Source organism: Streptopelia decaocto (genome assembly GCF_964273445.1).
Source record: "Streptopelia decaocto genome assembly, chromosome: 6".
NCBI classification, from domain to species: domain Eukaryota; kingdom Metazoa; phylum Chordata; class Aves; order Columbiformes; family Columbidae; genus Streptopelia; species Streptopelia decaocto.
Window position 1 is genome coordinate 54,254,246 of NC_138660.1, and position 21,548 is coordinate 54,275,793.

General features: G+C 38.5%; 1 protein-coding gene across 1 annotated transcript in view; it reads right to left on the bottom strand.

The window, feature by feature from the left end:
- The window catches only part of CNTNAP5 (contactin associated protein family member 5), a 557,878-nt gene that overhangs the window by 121,182 nt on the left and 415,148 nt on the right, over positions 1-21,548 (bottom strand). The window contains exons 11-15 of the mRNA XM_082057253.1: positions 20,299-20,483; positions 17,231-17,374; positions 6,933-7,197; positions 4,119-4,268; positions 2,806-2,977 (exon numbers count right to left, since the gene is read on the bottom strand). Of these exons, the coding sequence (XP_081913379.1) occupies positions 2,806-2,977; positions 4,119-4,268; positions 6,933-7,197; positions 17,231-17,374; positions 20,299-20,483 (916 nt within the window). The remainder of the gene's footprint in view (positions 1-2,805; positions 2,978-4,118; positions 4,269-6,932; positions 7,198-17,230; positions 17,375-20,298; positions 20,484-21,548) is intronic.

The window sequence follows — 21,548 nt, forward strand, 5'->3', positions numbered from 1 at the left end:
TTACATGTTAATTAAGAGACAAAATTCCCACATGCGTTAAAAATTACAAAAACACATGCTTTACAGTGCACGCAGCAATAAATCTTATAATTAAGAAAGGGGAGATCGCATTTCTCTAAGAAGACGCTTTTACAGAATCTTAACGCTCCTTTTATAGAGAGAACGAGCAGCTGGATATTGCACGCCTGGAGCCAGATACCAACTTTCCAGTAGTCCAGAGCTGCACTGATACAGAACACTAGTGGAACTACAGTGAATAGCTGAATTACAGTGACTGGAAGTGTCAGACATTTTGTGCAATGAACCAATTTGAACCAGATTTGAAAATATACTCAAGGGTACACTGAATTAAATCTTTAGGATTTAATTCAAATCTCCTGTTCTCCTAGACTTTCTGTGTATAGTTTCTCCTGACCAATTATGCCATTGTATAGCCTTGCAGAACCTAAAATATTCAGAAGTGGTTAGGAAGAACACACACCACAAATACTTTCTTGTTCAGGCTTTCTCCAGCTCAGCCACTTGCTTAGGGTCAATTGTGTTGGCAAAATACCACAAAGGATTTATCTCTTGTCTGTATTTTCCTTATTTTCTTTGAATTTCATCCCTCTTTCCAGCTGTCCCTTCCTGCTATGACCACTCCTGACTTCAGTACTGCACCAATAGTACTTTACCCTGTGAAACTTTGAACAGCTTTTGTAATTTCCTGAAATCTGTTCTGTAGATTTAACCTCCCTCAAGTCTGTGCCCCAAATGTATAAATTGTGTTATATGATTTAGACCAAAAAAAAAAAAAAAATCCAAAAATCTTTCCTCCTTCCATGCAAAACAGCTTCAGCACAGTTATTGGAGTTATCAGACAGGGAGAGCGAGCACAGGGTGTTTCACTGAAGGAGAAAGCTGCAGCCTCCATGGCACCACTGAGCCTCTCATCCTTCCATGATGAAGGGAATTTCTGACCTTGAGCCCAATGCCTTCCCTTACTGTAGGCTTCTCTCTTCCCCTTCAGGGCACCTCCACTGATACACCAACTCCAGCCATAAGAGAATCACTTCTTCCCATTGTAATTTTTTTTCTTTTTTTTTTTTTTTTTTAATCTACTCTGTTTTTGTCATCATATCTACTATATGATCTAGGTAAATCAAATCTAACATATGATCTTCGCTATTACAGATCATAACTACTATAGATCTACCTAGATCACATAGTACAGACAAATAAATTTAAGGATATCCAGAAAACCACACTGGAAGAGAGTGCTTTAATCGTCGCTAGAAAATGAATAATTTATGTTCAGATGTGTAATATATTGAAGGCAACGATTTTGTAAAGCACCATGATTTTTATTATGTTTGGATCCTTGCCCTAGGTAATTGTGTGGTATGATCACAGACTGATGCTTGTCATCCTTGGGACACTGAAGATGAGAAAGACACTTGCAGTAGAAGCATAGATTCTAGCCTAGGCCTGGTGACAATGACCCATAGCACCTCTACGTCATGGCAGAATATTTCTCTTCTGTTGCAATATAGAAATATAAAAGTTCCCTTTGAGTGGTTCACTGGATCTTAAAGAATCTGTTTTTCCAAGAAAACAGCAAAATACTTTCTTTCACTTAATTCTCAGGAAAGTTTACATTTTACTTCTTTTTGTTAAATCAGCTGCATTTTACCAATTCCGTCTACCATTTCAGGTACACCAACTGTGAAATTATGTCCCCCTGAATTCAGTCATTGTTAAACATGGAAACAGGTTTGATCAGCAGAGTCAGTATTGTCTCTATACAAGTTAACAAACATGAACATGTAAAGATGAGCACAAAGGTCTCACATAACAGAGATTATGCTCACTTTTCAAAAGATCACAGCCACAGCGGGCTGATCCCTCCTACACTAAACAATAGTAGAGATCTCTCTAACCAACATGTCTGAAACGAATACATTAAATGCTTAAGTTTTTATAACTTTTTCCAAAAGCAATCTTTCTATTCTCTTAACTATCCCAAGCACATTATATTTTTCCATCAGTTTCATTTACATTTTTCAGATCTTAGCTAGATTAAAAAAATAAAATAAACACAGAGTCTATTATTCCACATACTAACTTCAAAGTACACATTTGCAGAGATAATTTGGAAATATTTAGACACTAAAAATCCATAGGAAGCAAAGGAGAAATTATGAAATACGTTGATTGGTTGGTTATTTCCTCTCTGCTCTTTATGAGAAAATCAGGTTTTCCTGTCAGGTTTCAGCTCAGGAAGGATTCAGATCAGTTTTTAAACTGAAATGTGTCTTTCATATAGACCATTTAATCATTATATTGTCTTACTGAATGGGCAGTATGTTGCATGAGGTGCACCATATCTTCATTATAAACATGCTACGCTGTAATGGCTAATAAGAAAAATTGCAAATTATCTACTTAAGCAAAAACAGATAGCATATTAAGGGGATAACATGTTCTGATGAATCAAATAATTTTTTCTTCTCTTTCATTTCCCTCTAAAACTTCAAAGCAATCAAATGTTGTTTATGCATAAAATTTATTCCTTTCACCAATCTGTATTTTGATTAAATTTGCATACTCTATTTCCTACAAGTCAATGTGAAGAGACCCTCACGTAATTGAAACCATTTCCCCTACAGTCCTCCTATCTTCGCTGTAATATTTTATATTAGTAGCTCTGTTATGCCTAATATCTGTAATGTTGGCTGATTAGAATTTTCACTTAATGCCACCTGTATTTATAAACCACTATGATGGAAAAAAGAACAAATACAAGAAAGAAGAAACAATAATTACCTGTCTTTGATGTCACACAGATCCATGTGTAAATCACTAAAATTCCCCAGGGAGCCTTGCTGAACTAAAATGAGGTCCTTGGGCTGGTTATCAATAAAGATGAGCCTCATACAGCCTTGAAAAGCAGTGATGGGATTTAAACATCGGGAATCGGTGAAATTGTCAGGGCACCCTGTGGGAAAAAGAGAAAAGGTGGAGAAGAATATTGGAATGTTCATCTATTTCTGCTGGGATTTCCTGGTGCAAGAACTCAGAGGCTCATTATTCCAAGTGTTTTTATTCCTTGTGCTACATAACCTTCTGTGTTATAAATCCCCCAGTAAGGAAAAAAAAAAAAAAAAAAAAAAAGAGGGAAAAAGAGGGGAAAAAAAAGAAAGAGCAGCCATAGGAATCAGAATATGAGATTTTAACATGTGCTAAGCAAAAACAAAATGTGATTTTTTTTTTTTTCATCTTCTTTACACTCCACAGTTAATAGTAACTGATTCCCATCAAAAAGCTGTGCGAACTGTAAAATCATTATGGGTTAAATTCTGATGCTGAGGCAATGCACAGAATAAAAGGATGAAATCCTGTGGACAGCAAGTTAGAAAACCATTTGTATTTTGAGCTTCTCAGTATTTGGACAGCCCTGAGATCCAAAGCCTCCTGTGCATCCTCAGTGTTGTATCCAGAGGGTTCATTGAGATCAGAGCCTCACTGTGGTAAGCACTACACAGAAATATATTAGATAAAAATATGATAGTTTATTACAATCTCTTTATTTAAATTAATGCTTGTACTCCAAAAAGCAGAAGGTAGTATTTTTCAAGACTGTTCTTTCCATTTTCAAAATGTAACTAAATCTACATCAATTTCCTTGGGAGCACAGTGCCTAAATATCTTTGTAGATCTGAGCCATATGTCAATTAAGCTCTGGAGTCTAAATCACTGAGCCTGATCAGGACAGTGATATTTACAGGAATATTAATAATGGTAATAGTCCTCAGGCTTTTTACCTAGAAAAAAAAACACTTGTGGCTAATAGAGCTATGCAGCTTTTGCATGTTTTGCCAACCAGATATAGGTACCCATTGGTTACCACTATTAATAGTCCACTTTTACAGCCATGTTAGCAGTTCTGCTCATTCTCTCTCTGCCAGGGTTGATCTTCTCACAGCACTGTATGCACTAAAACTCAACAGGTATCTAAAATCAGTTATTACAAATTTTCTCTTAGCTGCAAACAGAGTGCACCTGGGGAGACCTCAATGGTGAGCACCCAAGGATCTGGATCATAAAAATGTGTCCTGCATCTGTATGAAACAACTTACCTCCAAAATAGTAGCTATTCCCAGAGTAGATCCTGGAGACTGTGGTTGCGTGGCTAGCAGTGGCGGCATTGTTGTCCAGTGTCAGGGTAATGCGATGTCTTCTGGCATTGATGTTAACAGAATGCCAAAGCCCATCATGGAGATTTGTTCCTGGCAAAAATCAAGTACAAAGAGTGAAAAAGAGGTGCCAGAGACAACAGAGTTCTTCAAACCTTCCTTTGCTTTCAACTTGTGACCACAAACATGCAGCTGCCCCCAGAACAGGGAAAACTGGCAGCTGAAAAGTATGCATTGCCTCTGGAAAAAAACTGGCATAGAAGAAAAGGCCAAAGACGCAGCAAGCTTTTTGAGAGTAAGTAAGAGTCATCTCACATTTCAATCTAACCTGCTTCTAGTACTGCATGCATTCACGAAGCTAGCAGGGCCCTTTGTCTTACTGGTAGCAACTACTACCATTTTGTGGATTTTTATGTCTTATTTTCAGTCTGTTGGTAAATGCTTATAGCTCACAGGAGTCTTCAGAGAAGGTCTCTATTGAGCTTCTCGTACGAAACACATGCCTGAGATTACAGAGGATTAAATTCAGTGAGACAGTCATACCCTCTCTCAGGCTCTAATATGAAACTCAACAAACCCCAGTAGGCATCAGTAGGATCTGTGTTTCTTAAAACCCTTCAGCACTAAGGTAGCAGGCAGTCTTATTGATGGCTGTACCTATTGAAGGCTGATGGCCTTTCTATATTGGATTTTGACATGGATCTTGTGAGAGCTGAGGTTGTTGCTCTGACCAGGAATCTATGAAGGTACATGAGCAATTATGGTACTGGGTAGCCTCTTTCTCTTTTAGATACTTGTGCAAAGGGGGGAAATAACCTCTCTGTCTCCTTATTCTGAAAATCAGTGTTGCATTTTGTGGCTCTTGAAATAACACCACACGGCTACAAAGAAACTCCATATCCTCTGTCTGACAGCCATGAAAAATCAGTGGGCAAGCATCTGAGCTCGCACACAGTGGTGCACATCAAAAGTAACTTAATTACAGTTCAAAATACACTGCCCTTAGGCTGGAGTCACTAAGACCAGGAACAGACAACTAGTATTTACTCCGCTCACTAGAGGAATATTTTTTGTAACTGTAGCTTTCAGAAAATAAAAACAAATGAGCACTTTGTGACACAAAGAGGTGTGAGAACAGTTTAAAAGAAAATAAAAAAAAAATGTGGGTGTTATGTATATGGAAAGTCATTTCATTATGAATTTGAAATTGAGACAATTTTCACAGTAATGGATGTTAACACATGCACAATATCCATAGAATAAGAGGCTATTTTCCCAGGAGGAAAAAAAAAAAAGGATGATTTTTCAACTAGAACAAGTCCATTTTGAAGTGAAATATGTTGCTGCAGTTTGAAAAGATGTCAAAACAAAATACATCCAATTTGGGGCAAAAATAGGTCCATTCTTGATCAAGTAGGAGTTTATTGTGAGTACCTGACATCTGCAGAACATGGCACTTGCAATTTCTGCATATTTTTCCTATGTAAGTAGGGAGTTGGCAGTGTTTTAGATAGCACCAAAGGCTGGGCTCAGGTTCATGTTTTCAGAACTACATAAAAACAAATACACCCAAACAAATATTGACATGGTCTCAGCTTTGTCAACAATTTAATTAGGATTGCAATAAAGGCTGGAAAGTCAGTTTCAGCATTCATTTGCAGCAAGCTAAGGCTATAACAATCTGCATGAATAAGGATAGATACAGGGCTGCCTCATTTTATATTGTAAAGGGGAATGAAACACGCATATGGAACAGGTCTGCTTTGACAACTCTCTCAGATTTTATCTCTGCTTCTTTTAATAGACACATCTGCCCTCTTTTAGTCTGTATTGGGAATATTTTAATATTACATATTTTTAAACAGCTGCTCTTTTAGAAAATACTATTATTACTATTATTATATAGTTCCACCTCAATTCCATCAGTCTATTACTTATCCACCTTTGGAAACTGAGTATTCAACACATAGAGAAAATTTCCCAGTCTCCCACCCAGCACAGCTGCAGAGCAGCAAGGGATCCACAGAAGCCCTGGGCTAAGAATGTTTCTGTTTGAGATGCCAACATGGCTTACATAGGTCACACTGGGACAGCAACTGGGATGCTCTGGCCCTGTCTCCGTTGTACAGTCTGAAACTGTATCCCTGTTTTCTCTGGGAGCCAAAGCATAGCTATTCTGCTAAGTGTTTACAAGCAATTACCTCCGAATGTTAGGTCAGAGAGGCAATCCCATTTCGCCCTCTCACATCCTGCCAGCTGCACAAAGCAGCTGGCAGACTGGCTGAGAAGGCCAGAGAGGTATTGTGAGGAGAGGAAGCCCATGGTCAAGTCTCTCTTCTGAACAGAGCACAAAGAGAGAATGTAAAGCTACAGTCAGAGGAAGCAAATCAGCTCTGAAGTGCCTTGACTTGTGCTGGGGAATGGTGCAGCAGCTGAGTTGCTTCCCAGCTGACTTCAGCACAATCTGAGGACAGGTAACAGGAAGGTCTTCATGTGACCTGACTGAAGAAAATTTAGCGTGACTGTTTAAGAACACAGAGGCTGAGATAATTGTCAGGTAGACTGAGTCTGGAGATCTCAGGATGCCAACTTTCCATGTTTAGATCTACCTCAAGGTGCACAGAGTGATTCTGCTACTGAAAAGCAAAAGAAAATTTGAGAAGAGAAAGAAAGATTGGGTCCGTCCTTATTTCACCATCCTTTTATCCTATGGGGTTGCTAGAAGTGTATAGATGAGAGTAGACAAAACTAAAGTACCTTCACTGATTTCCACTGGGTTCTCTGTCTCTTTCTGAATAAGCAGTGTCAGTCTCCCACTATGGAGGTAAACCAAGAGAGGTCCTGAATTTTCAGACAATTTGGTGAACAGAAGTAAGCCGTCTTTATTCCATGTTCGAAACTGGAAGCTGACTGACAAACCGTCAATTTGAGGAGTGCCGGGTAGTAACAAGTAGCTTCGACTGGCACTGATGAAGGTGATAGGAACAATTTGAGGTTCAGAGCAGGAAAATGTCACGTTCCCCTGCAAATAATAAAAATCAAACGTTATCAACATGGCTTTTGTTTGTTTGTTTTTGTTTTTGTTTCCAGACATCCAAATACATCTATAGTTAAATAAGCTCATGGGGTTCCTAATGGCCCTCAAGGTTGAAATAGGTATTGTTATTCAGACACAAATCTTTGGAATTTATTGCAAAATATATCTGTCCATCCTGGGAAAACACATCTGACTTCAAAATTTTACTTGAACCCTAAATAGGGGAAGTGGAATCAAAAATCAAAACCTTAATTCTTAGAAGGATTTAAACATGTCCAAGTGTCTTCTATCAAGACCATGCCTAGGTGCAGAGGGGCTCATTTGATAGCCCAGACAGACCATCTCCACGTGACCACATCTGCTTTGCATTTCCCATCTCCTTTCATTTCAAGTTTAGCTTTATATCAATAAAATCAAATTCATTCAGATCTATGTTACTTCAGGAACCGACAATTAAGGAATCACAAGTTTGCTTGAACCTTTATGAGCTGCAGGTTATGATACAAATGTTGTGTGTTAGTTCTGCACTGACGGGACTACAGGAGTGTGAACAAGGCAATGTGCAAGTGAAAAAATAAAACATTCTCCAATGCACATGAATCCTAACAAACAGACTAGATTTTTTTTTTTTTCTAAATATGAGCCAAAATGCAGCCATTGATGACAGTATTATTTTGCTCATTTACACCAACACTGAATAACCTTAAAAGTAAAAAAAGCTCTTATCTACTTCATTCTACTACATGGGACCAAACAAGAGGCAAGTTCCCTAAGTTTATTTCAAATATTCAACAGATAATTTGCTGTAGCAGTACTGTTTATGTTTTATTTTACCCAAAGTGATGCAGCCTTGTGCTACTTAAAATAATAAAAGTTAACTTAAGAATAATAATACAAATAATTAAAAATAATTGTTCTGAAAATATTTCAAAATTCATAAGAAAACCCAAAGAAAAAGTCACTTGAACACAATACTTATAGTGGAATGAAACTATAGTGAGATTTCCTGGCCAGTTCTAGGTCTCCTGGTTTCCCAGGCACTTTGTGAGGAATTATTAAAACATTATATACTCGGCAAGCATGATGAAATCCAATGCTATTTAAATGCCAAACTTAATTGACTACCTCAGTCATTCAGCCCTGAAATCCATGGTGTTATTTGCCCAGAAGTTCAGCACATTTACTCAAAGTGGTCAGTAGAATCTGTACAAGCATGTACCATTGTAGTTTGTAGATGAAACGACTCCATTGCTTTGTTCATCCACTGTAGCCTACCCAACCAGGTCATTAAAACCATGCAATAAAACCTTGACAAGCTTGCACACACTTAAGGAGCCATGTCTTCCAAAGCTACTCCAGGAGATTGTTCCAGCCAGCTTGCTTTGAACTAGGCTGCTTTGTAAAATACCAACTGGAATCTGATAAAGCCATTGGAGTAAAAGGCTTTCTCCATAGTACTGCATCTCATCAGAGCTGCTACCTCACTCTAACAGGATGATTATAACGAACAGCACTTGATGGATGTGTAGGAAGTTGCACAGTGCTTGGGGAATTCCTCTCTGAAATTTCAGGCAGCCGATGGAACTGTTCCCTGTCACTTTCAAATGTCTTTCTAGCCTTTATTTGAAGACAAAAAATAAATGAAGTGCCAGAAAGACAAAGTTATCACTGGATAAAACAATCCTTGATAGATATATAGCTATATCAAGCCATTTACATATTTCCTGCCCTGTTAGGTGCAGAATGCTATGTAACAGATTTTGCAATGGCAAAAGGTGTTGATGGGTATATAAAATTAGAATGAGTCTTGTGATATAATCCAAAGCTTATCCAAACTTAACATTAGCCTAGTGGAAAGTAGAAGAAAAAGAATTCGTTCTCAGCCTTTTAAATGTTTCTATTACCTGATGGGCTTTGCTTGCATAAAAGATGCCACGGGCTTTTTTTTTTTTTTTTTTTTGTTACTGCTGTTATATTTCCATTGAATTAATGACAAATTACAGAAAACAAAGAGAGCCAACTGCAGTGATATAAACAAGAATTGTTAACTTTCTCTAGAGTTTTTTAAAGGTTTAGATATTTAAAATGCTGATGACAAATTTTCTTTGGAATTTTAGACATTTACACTGATGCAAGTAACTTCACACAAAGTAGTAAGACATTTACAGATCTAATACACACATAACAGCTTCCCCTAAACCTGCATCTGATCAGGAGCATTTTGTTTTAATTGGCAGCAGTTCTGGAACTCTCCAGGGTACACGGAAGACTTCTGGCAGACACTTGATTTTACAACTGAACCCAGTTTAACCGGAAAGTAAAACATCATTGGCTAGGAAATAGGATAAGAAGAGTCTAATCCCTAGAGAAAATATAGGAGATGCTCAGCTCTACCCAGCTGCTGGAACTCCCACTATCATGTGATGTTTGAGAATCCCATTGAGTCCATCATCTCCAGGCTGATTAATGACTCCTCTAATAAGCAGTGAAATCTTTCCAAAACATTTCTTAGTGTTCATGCAAGAGAAACCTTCTGAACTTAGAAATGCAATGGAGATATTTGCATTTTTTTCACTGGTTGGCATGACACTTGTCTCAAAAAGAGTGCAAGCACCCTAGATTTCTGCAGGCAGGGTATGGTTGCAGAGGTGGTTCTTTTTCAAGTAAGATGTTGAATGAACAGGTGACAACATGTTACAGCATTTGAAGGAAGAATCGGAGCCTTTCCTATTAAAAAGAGAATGGAAGAACACAGTTGCTAAGTGATGAGGATAAAAGTGGATTACACAGAAAATCATCTGAGCCATAAGCCTCATCCAAAACTAACTGGAGTCTTTCCAGTGACTTCTGCAGGACTTTGGTAAAACCTTTATAACTTTAATGAACCATTTCAGTCTTTTCTGGCCTTTCTTCATGTTGTATTATACACTGTTGAATGAAGATAGAAGGCTGCTACAGGACCACAGTCAGGGCAATTGTTGAGAAGTTTCCTATGCATCCCCCTCTCTCTCAGAGAATACTAATCAAAGGTAATATGTACTTGGGAAACTATTCAAACTGACAGCTGAACTGAAATCCTCAACATTTAGCCTACCAAAGGACATCAGCCAAGATCACAGCTTGAATAGGAAGAACAATAAATGAGTATTTCTGAGCTCTCGTTCTACCTGCAGGTTAGAACATCAAGTGGACACTTACTTTCCTCATTAATCACTCTATCCAATAAAAAGGATATCTTGTTTTCTGCAGAGGGCTGGAAAGGAAGATTTCATATGACAGTTAAGGGAACTAAAATCCCAGGCCTGGCTGAAATACAAACGTGGGTAAACTGGCAAGAATATCTCCAGCTTGGAAATTGGAGGACTATTTTTATCTGTGAAGAGACTGAGGTTGCAGAAAAATTGGCAAAGAGAGTAACAGAGGAAAAAGGTGACCTCTGATGCAATTTTAAAAGGATAAAATGAAAGATTATAATTCAGCTCTGTGCAGCTGAATTGTAAGAATGGAAGAGGTTCCTCTAAATCCCATTTTTAAATTAACTACCCCAAGCAGAACAGATGTTAGGAGACCCATGTAGATTTCAAGTACTTCTCAAGACATTGCTAAGCATTGAACAGAATGTAAATCAAAGTGATATACCAGCCCCGGCTTACTGACATACTGGTGCATACTGATGCCAAACAGAATGCGGGAGCACCAAGACCCACGGCGTTACTTGAGCTAGGACTAGTTCACTGAGTGAGCAACTAGCCCATCCCGAGAGCAGGGCTCATACTTTAAGAGAAGTTCCTCTACTGAGGTGGTTTGTCTTTCTCTGAGCAAAATTTCATCATGGATATCTGAAAGCTTTCACCATCCAAGTTTAATCGAAATTAACATACCTTTGTGACAGAGAGCTGCCCTGTTTTTAGTCACTCTAGGTATCATGTATGCTGATAAAAAGTTAACTATTTATCACACTGGTTTAGGTTGTTCACATTAAGATAATGTTCCTATGTGGAAAAAGTAGCATAAAAAAAAACAACAACAACAACAAGAAAACCCAAACAAACAAAATATCAAGACAAACTAACAAACAAACAAAAACAACAATGCTTTGAAAAGGCATTGTCAACATGTCATAATCAACCATGAGATGCTTGGCTAGAGATTTCTGTATGTTCTTTATTTCTGACTCCTAAGCTATGTCACTGGACAGAAGTTGAACAAAGCATTTTACCATTTTCATGCCCATAGTAACTGTATATTATTGTTTCATTATATGGTACAATAGCTTAGAGTTGCTGACAAAAGATGGCAATAGATAGAGAGCTAATTTGGAAAAAAAAAAAAAAATCATACATCATTTCTCAGAGAGACAGGAAAAGGAAAAAAGAGCACAAGAGGAAACACAAAAGAAATCCAGAGTGTTTAATATTTTCCTTCCTTTGAACAAGAAGCAGGAATAAAGCCAGCCTTTCAAATTCACCTTACCAGAAGTGAATAAGATAGATGTCTTAGATCAAACTGACAAATTAGTATAATTCAAGCAGAATTTTTGTTCCAGTGCAAGGTATCCTGATCTACAGCTTATTAGGTTTTATTACATGGAACAAAACACAGCTGCAAGGAGATTTTTTATTAGTATTATTCTTACTATGAAAACAGACCTACATCTATGTTAAAATAGAAAAGTGCATAGAAAGCAATTCTTATCAGCTTTTTTTTAATTAGTTATCATTATTAGATTTTCTTCAAGTCCAATCATCTGTGTATCATAACACAGCACCAGCCTAAATTGTTGGTATAAACTGCACACAGAATCACAGAATGTTAGAGATCGGAAGGAACCTTGAAAGATCATGTAGTCCAATCCCCCTGCTGGAGCAGGACACTGCAGGCTCTTGACTCTGATGGGGTCAGCTTGCTCCTTTCTGTTATGCTAGGCAGCCAAGTAACAAGCAGTTCCCAGGGCCCCAGCAACTACACTAAAACCTTAGAAAAAGACATTTAAACCTCAGATTTACAGCAAATTACATTCTCCCCTATTTTCCTTACTCCCTGCTAACTCCTATGACAATTATTAGCCATCTTTCTTGCTCTCCTACAGGGACTTACAGCCTTATCACCTCCTGCCTTGAAAGATTCTCCTTTGCTCAGCAGGTACTAACGGCCCTATTCACTCATTTTGACTATCCAGGTAATGTAATAAATTAAACTCTGAACAACTATTTCTAACCTGTAATTTGCTGAAAGCTGATGATACTCAGAAAGGCCTTGTTTGCTCAGAAGCATGTTTTTTTTCCCACATATGTCAACTAGTCTTACAAAAAAATATGGTCTCTCTCCCCCGAAGACTTACTTCACTTATGGTCATCACAACTATCAAAATCCTAACACAAAGAATCTTCTATATCAAGAAAAGAAGAGTTTAATATTGCAGGGAGAGGGTGGATTAAATATTTACAGACTTAAAGTCTTTGGAATTGCAGACAAAGCCTACTGAAATCGATGTGAAAACTATAATTTAAACAGACTTTATTTCAAGACCTTGACTAAGATGACACATTTAATTTGATTTGAAACAACCTCCTTATACTGTTCAGCAACAAAACCATGGGACCTTAAAATGAATGCTGTTTATATAGACTTTATTACTACACCACGGTGAAGGTAGTGTATAAAGGAAACCTGTCTGAAGACCCAGAGAGCAGACAGGAAGATAGAAAAAAACATAAAAAGCTATTTTTACAAGAACCAAGTATTTCTGGAATCTGAGTTCACCTACTTTATTTACAGAACAGCAAATTCAGTATTCTTTTTAATGTGTACATGTGACTCACACTTTCATTAAACTGGACTCTTTTTTAAAAATATAAATTTAACTTAGTCCTATAGGAAGTTCTGAAAAATGTCATTAAATAGTTCCAATAGTTTTTATTTATGTATATAGTTATGTATGTATATATTTATGTATATATTTATTTATGTATTTATGTATAGTCTGATCACAATGCAAAAACTAATGAAAAAAAAAAAAAAAAGAAATCTAACTCCTGCTTCTCCAGACCCTAGTAAGGGCCTTCACAAATCAGCAGCCTGATATTCACACGTGTATCAACACTTGCAATAGCACTTTGGTAGAATGAGACGTGCAGACAAGGAAATTCTTCTCAAGATGAAGGTATCTCAAATCAGCTTAATAAAATAGCATGTTTAGATTCTCTATAAAGGGAATGGATTATTAGTTTACATTCTCCTGTCACTAGGTATCTTTCCTTGCTCTTTGATGCTGGCAATTGGTTATTTCCCCTGAGGCATTACAGTGATGCATTTACATGTCACCACATCCCAGATTCAACATGGCAGGCTGACGTAAAAATTCAAGCATATCTGAGGGCTAACAACTTCTGCCTTACAAATATCCTGTGTTTCTCTCAAGTCAGTGCATGGTTTGCTCTGCTAAATAAAAATACAACTCGAATTCCTGTTAGCCAAAGGTAACGGAAGGGAAAGGGGGATAGGGTTTTCAGTTTCACTGAGTACATAAGGTAGAACATTGAGAAGATCCAACACTGCATCTTTTCATGACCTTTTCATTTCTTTTCTTCAGCTAGACAGCTTCTTATTTGGACATCCCAAATCAGTGACATATGAAATGACATAAGACCCTGGCCACGGGTCACATTGGAGTAGTTTCTAAAGGTGCAATCTGAATCTAGGAGCAGGTGTCCAGGACACCATAGGTATTTTCAGGATACTATATCTATTTCTCTATTAACTACTCCCTCAGCCAGATGTATTTAGTAATTCTCAATGGATTTCTCTTCCTAGAAGTTGTCCCACTTCCTCCTGTACTATATACGTTCTTAAGAATTCAAAATCCTTCAAGGAAGATTTCACCATCCCACACATCAACAGATCAAATACCCTTTTGTTTCTTGTAAATGTTGCTCCCAGCATACTTTCCTGCCCCTAACTACTTGCTAAGGAAGCACAAGCAACTGCTGTACATTTTCTCCTAATAGGCAGTCTGCACTTCTTTTGTGCTGAGAAGACAGTTAGTAAATAGGGCAGATCTTTAGATGATTATTTTAAAGAATTTGCAGAGTTTTCCCAAGGGTCCAGCCCTACAATCATGACAGTAGTAATTACAGAAATTTGACTTCTCATAACCTCTTGCAATTAAAACCCTTAATTGCTTCAGAGAGCAAATAAAAGAACCCCTATCATTTTGTCACACTCAACAATCTAAGGGAAGAAAAAAAAAAATAAAAGAAAACACCAACGGAACAAAAACAATCCAAAACCCTCACAGCAACAAAAAAAAAACCACAACATACCATCAGGGAGAGAAGAAACCCCAGAGAGAAGACAGATAGCCTGTCCAAATAGATCAGACTGCCACATAGAGAGGTTAAGTATCAGGCAATATAAAAATGAAATTCTGAAGGCTAGTTCCAGTTCAAAGAGACAGGCTGCCTCGTTATTTTGAGATGTCTTCTCAAGGGGATTTATTGCAAGTCTGACAACTGCAAATGAGTTACAAAAAAGAGGCAGAATAATCACAACCACTACCTAAGAGTACGATACATAGTACAGTACTCAATAACAGGTTGTTATTGACAACCTGTAGCTTCTTCCTCTGACTTTAAATGGAGCTGATTTGGGACCATTCTTTATATGGATGTGGAATTACTTCATAAGAGGAAATCTATACCTCCAAAGTTGATGTATCTTTCTCCTGCTTGTGTGAAAGATGTCAACAGTAAATAAAACAAAGTTGATGGGTATGAAAATACACAAGTTTGGATCACTTAATGTGTCAATGTTCACAAAGGGACAGAGAATGAATCAGGGACTCAGTGTTGAAGTCTGCCTCCATTTTGGAGGCAAAAACTTATGTCTCTGAGCATTTATGTCTTTCGAATCCTAAACTGGACAGTTTGTCCTCAGATATCTCTTGTTAGGAGATAAAGGCGTTTTGGGCCCTAACAATGCAGAACTATCTCTGGTGATCTCCATCTTGGGGAGGGGGAACACACGTACACACCACATTGTTGAAAGAAGTGATTCAAAGTCCCTGCTATATTTAATTATTCTTCTGTACTGTTCATTTCATTGTATTTTCATTCCAGACCACATTAGAAACTACAAAGACACAAAGCAAGAAGCTTGCAGCTCCCTGGGGATATGGATTGTTTCTTGAAAACCTCAATGAACTTTTACTCAAAGTATTTAGTGCAGAGGAAGGCTGGCAGGCAAAAGACTACATTTAGGAAGAACAAGTTATTTTAATTTGAGTAAGTAAATTGCTAAGAAGTGGGGAAAAGCAGGAAGATGGGAGAGAGAGATCAAGCTGTGAAAGCTGCAAGTACCTGAGAGTTGCTAGAGGAGATAAATAGCTGCAATAGAAAGGATGTTGGAAAACAACAGACTTACGGAGGCTGTTTCCTATAGAAGGATGTTCACCTAAGATTACGAGGAGTTGTGAGCGTGGCAAACTTTCCATGCACTTTGCATACACAAGTGTCACAGACACAGCACGTAGTAGCTCATAAATCTTGCAAAATGTGGTACAGCAGCCAGCTTTCATCAACTATTACATTAAAATCATCACTTTTGTGAGGGAGATTGAAGGATGAGGGCACATCCCATCTATCTTAAATTGACAAAAGGGGCAGGATTCCCAGACCTTCAATCTAGCATTGACTGAATCAAGTGTTGTGATAACAGAGTTTCATTGCTTGGGGCCATGTTATACCCAGACAATACCCTTCAGATTTTTGTTGTTGTTTCTTTTTTTTTTTTTTTTCTCCCCTTTAGGAAGGCCTTACCATTACCCAGCTGGTAAAACAAGCAATGACCTAAGAAGCAGATCAGGGCTCTTTCTTCCCCTTAGGAAATAAGGTGAGGAGAAGAGCAATTTAACACAGTTCATAAGATTTGTTCCTTAGAGTCCTGAGTCAGAGCAACCAAACTTGAGGTTATTAAAGCAAAGTATCTTAGTCCCAGGCCAGGGGAGCATCCCTGAAGCAGTTCTGACTGTCAGCAACACAATGTAGGACTTCTCACCCATCACCTTTCCATTTGTCATTTTCCTGTGTATTCAGCCTTGCCCTAGGCAGGGAAAGTGAGGAAAGGATTTGTGGTCTTCTGGCTTGCTTCATTTGTAGCTTCAGTCTGTTTATACACGTTACTACCAACTAGAAAATGCCATGAGAACCAGAAGCAGTTTCACCTCCACGTTCTCCAAAGGCACAATCTCAGACAAAAGGCAGATATTGAAGCGTGGTGCAGGACAGAGGCACAAGTTAAACGAAGAGCTGTTTTTTTTACAATTTGTCAAACCTGCATGGGAGTGCACTGTTCCCTCCTCTTATGAAATAAAATGTTCTTTATTTTGCCTATGATATACGTAGCTTTAATTTTGGACATCATTAGATGTGAAGTTACATTTATGTTAACAGGCTGGATAAGACTGTAGTTGCTTCTGCTTTACGCCTACTTTCCCACATTTAGAGACACTTGTATCAGGTCAATGGCTCTTAGAACTAACAATACACTGAGTATAAGAGGCAGCACAAAGGAGAATATTGCCAATAATAAAAGAAAAGTTTATTCTTCTTTATAATACCAAAAAAAATAACAGAACAAAATTTTGCTACTACTGTACTCCACAACAATGATGGGGAATGGTTTCTTTCATCTGGGTTAATCAGAGGAAAAAAAAAAAAAAGTCTCTATGACTTCTATCATGCCATCAAAAAGACACATTTTAGTCTTGGAAAAGGAATTAAAAATTTTCTCCAAACAAATTCTAATACAACTGGAAAGCAAATACATGATTTAATTTCCAGATTTGCCTCTCAATAACTCTCACCACAGCAGCCAGCACTGGCTGGTGTTAGCCTCAGCAATATTTTAACAAGCTAATTATGCCCACAGCTATCTAAATCTGAACTCCACTTATTCATTACAGCCAGCAGCACCAATAGCATGGAAGTAAAGAATTAAAACATACTTTATGGTTTCTTACCACAGTATAGATCTGAGGTTTGCGCCTTTTTGCCAGGTCAATTATATTGACTCCATTGTAATAAAGGTTCTCAATGCACCCATGGAAATTTTTCCTCTGAAAGGTTCCTGGTTTTCCCGGGACAGGAATCCCTCCAAAACTGAGCTTTTATAAAGAACAAGAACAGTATTTAGTTATCACCCAAAAAACAAGACAGCAGAGCCCCACTCCATGCACCCAGCCAGGATTTTATCCAAGAACCAAGTCACATTAACAGCAATGTCTCAAAGCACCAAGCAGGACCTGGCTGCCAAACAGGGAATTACAGACTGTACAGCAATATAGCTGTTTGATCTAAAATACTCGCATGCGGTGTTTGGGACTGAGCAGTGTAATGGAGAAGTTCTGCAGGTGACACATTTAAACAAAACTTCTGCTGTGTTGTTGTCTAAATACTGAAAGATGTTAGTATTGTGCAGATTACAACTCATCATTCATCTGGAGGGCCAAAAGTCCTAGAAGGACAAGGAGCCTAAAAATATAAAGCCTCCAAAATGCTCACAGTACAATTACTTTAGATTTGTAAGGAGAAAACAAACAAACAAAAATAAAACACGAACCACAAAAACACAAAAATCAAACCACATGACCCAAAAAACTTCTGATAACCCTATGTGCATTTTTCAGATAACAGAGCTCGTTTCTACTTATCTTCCCTGACCTTTTTGGCAAAGTCTTACTGGTGGTACCACTGGGTTTTTATTAATTTTTCACATCACAGCAAGGAACATAATGAGTGCTATAATGCAGGTGGGGATCCTGCAGCCAGCACACCTCACAGTGCTTCCAGTGCATCAGGAGTTGTGCTGCAATCCTACTGCACCCACTGCAGTGAGGACACGCACTGCTGTGCGGCACTGCTGCCGTGCTGATGGCTGCTGGAACCTGCTCAGCCTTATTCCTCTGTCACTACTCCTAACGGCTTGCCTCAGCTCATTATCGCGAAAATAAAGGGAAAATTTGGAATTATTTTTCTTCCCACTCCACCTAACATGCTGGGATACATAAGCAAATGAAACCTCCCTGAATAACCTTGAAAATAATTCTCTGAAAACAAGTCCTTAATGAACTTGCACCTCAGTTGTATTAATTGATCTCTTCAGAAAAATAAAAAGTGAACAGACTTCTACTTTACATCACTTGCAGGTTTCTTATTGGCATGAGGACTTATGGGGTAGCAATGTTTCTTTCCAGGGAGAATCATTAGTCCTTAAAACACCAGACCTTCCTTTTTTCACATTCTATTCTTAAGGTCTGTTGCTTGGGGACTCTGTACTGGGTCTTTAAACGAGAAGAAAAAATTCAATATACATTATACCACTGCATTCTTAAGAAAACAGTTTCCATTTTCATTGGTAATAATTTTAATTACCAAACTAATGGTTTTGTTACCCTCAGTAAGGCCTTTAATCCCTGAAGTGTGCTCAGAGAAACTTTCAGTAGATGTCATGGCTGTAACATTTAATTGAAAGATTGCCCCATTGCAAAAGGAAAGAAGAAACATGGTGTGAAAAACTAAGCACAAGGGGCCAGGACTGAGTGTCACAGAGGTCAGTCATGATGCTGACCTGCAACAACTGAAAATCTGCTCTATCATATGTCCTGTTTTGGAACATCTGGAAAAATGTTCTGCAAATTATATTGGAGCCTGAAATTTTCCTATTTGGCATCAACCTTGTAGCAAGAAGCAAGGAATTTTATTGCTTTTGAAATTTGCAAAGCTGCTCCATTATTTGGCTTTTCTCAACTTCATTTCAATAGCAGTTACAACTTTGGCCCTTGCTAGTTCAGTTTGAAGTTGTTCCAGAATCTCACTGCCCAAAATGTTAAGACCTTTTTCCTACTTCCCTACTAAATGTGCTCATGTTTTGGTATAGAAGAATTCAACAGTGTCAGGGGACAGGTACCACTCTCTGCATCCTGCTTTGTGAAATGCAAAATGGGAAATTTGACTGGAACATGAGAGGAGCAGAGAGCAAATACCTGCCATTGCTGAGCCGTCTGCTTTTGTCCCTTGGGTGTGCTGAAAATCGATCCTTTCTAGAGAAATTAATCCAAAGTGCAGAGGGGAAACTTGTGGTCTCTTAAGCAATGAACCGTGACAGCTCAATGCATCCAGACAGGGTGATGGCTCTGACTGTGCAAGCATGACCCTGTGCCTTGTGAGCTAGCAAGACTCAGTAGACAAGTGCATGGGGATAAAAATGAACACGAATAATTTGCAAGCAGTTGTACATTGGTGGGGGAAACAGATGTTTAACTGGCTTGCATATAGATGTGATTTTTAGGCATTTTTTTACCCACTATCAGCTGTAAGCATTGAACTGCTGGAGTGATATAAACTGCACCCGGCCACACCTTGGCCTCATCACATGGGAACACACCAGCCTCGGGTTTTCTGGGCAGGAAGGAAGTTTCCTCTGCTCAATCCTTCCTTGACTGAGGTGATCTGGTTCCCTAGACCAGCATCGCAACCCCAGATGTGAAGGGACCTGGATCAGAGCTAGCTGTCTCAACAGCCATGCTCAGGATCTTCCATTCCTAGAGTCTTTAGCTGCCCACTTCCATGTGGACAGCTGTAATCTGAGTATGTGGTGACTGCACAGAGGCACAACTCAGACCTGGTATCCCCATGGCCAAGACAATCAGATGCTGGGATAATGCACAATTATGCCATTAAAATCATACTGGAGATGATGACACAGCACCACTCCCTACAGATAAGTGCAGTTGTTCTCTGCAGATTTGATTAGAACCCAGGTAATACCTTTTAGTTTAGTTCTAAGTCTGCTGTACTTTGAAGTGTAAGCATAGTATTTGCCCAGAGACTGAGACTCTTATCTATAAACTTGCACTTACATACCCTATGTTTGTTAACTATGAAAGGAGCTCTCTGGGAAAGAAATATTAAATAAAGAAAAGATCTTTGCTAGAAAGAAACAGCTCACAGGGTGGTTGTTTTCTGCCATATTCATTTTATATCAATTCAGCATCATCTCTCAGGTTATAATCTAAAGGGCTTCACACACCTCATAATCAATATCCAAGTGATCTGAATCCCCCTTTGTTCGGAAATGCTGGGTGTGTTTGTCCACCGTGAAGTTCACTTGCTTGTTGAAGCGCTCTATGAGAACTGAATGCCATTGCTGGTCATCCAGGAGGCTGCCCAGGGTGACAGACGTGTGGCTGTTACTGAAGTGCAGGTTAGAGTCCCCTGGAGAGGCAGAAGACACCAGAGTTACCTCCAGGCCCTTGAATGAAGGATGGGGACTCAAGGGGAACACAGAGCAATGGTCTTAGATGCAAACTGGAACTCTCTCCATTAGAAACAGACACTTGATAAAGTGTGCCTTGGATTCTTTGGATCTCTTATAGATATATGCCTCTATACACACATGCACATATACACACACTTCTTTCCCCAAAATACTTGTGGAAATCCAGGAGGTTTTTCTGATGCTGTACCCACACATTGCAGCATGCAGGGATCACCACTCTGCCTGTCCCCTTGCTTCTGCTGGGCATTCAAGGCCCTGGTGTTTCAAGAGCTCCCTTCAGGTTGCACCAAAATCTCCTGTCAATTCACCTTAACAGACCACTCCTAACCCTTCAGTTTTAACTATGTGCTTTTTGTATTTTAACAAGAAAATTGCACATGTCCATTCTCAGAGAAAAATAGCCACAAGTCAATGAAGCAACAGGAACTCAAGTGTTTTGTTTAGCTCAAAAAAAATTTTAAACCTGGCCTAGATAACCAAAAGTTTACATCGAGTCATAAAAATACTTAGGCCCTAACCCCGGTGATTTCAAGCACTCTTCCAGCTGGATACACATTTGAACACTTCAGAGCCTCTCATTGAAAGAGAGTTTGTGTGCTTTTTCTATATTCAAACAGAATGGAGAGAACACATGCTCAAAAACTGTCAAGCAAGATGCAAGCAAATTCAAGAGCAGATATCAAAATCCTTGCCCATGACATGTGAATGCACAGAAGACTTGAAATGGCTAAAATCTGTACATTTGTGGCTACTGCTGAAAGAAAAAACCTCTTATCTCAAACTGTGTATTCACAATGGCATCTCCTCTGGAAGAAGTAACATAATCTATTTAACTATACCATATTATTATGTTAGTGTGAAGCATTTGTAACAGTAGGACAAGACAATGGAGTCAAAGACTCCCACATTCAGAGGCTCGGGATGTGGCTACTTGGTCCAAATAACATATAAATACCAAATCAGAGAAATTATGTATTTTCATTTTCTACTATTTGATTAAC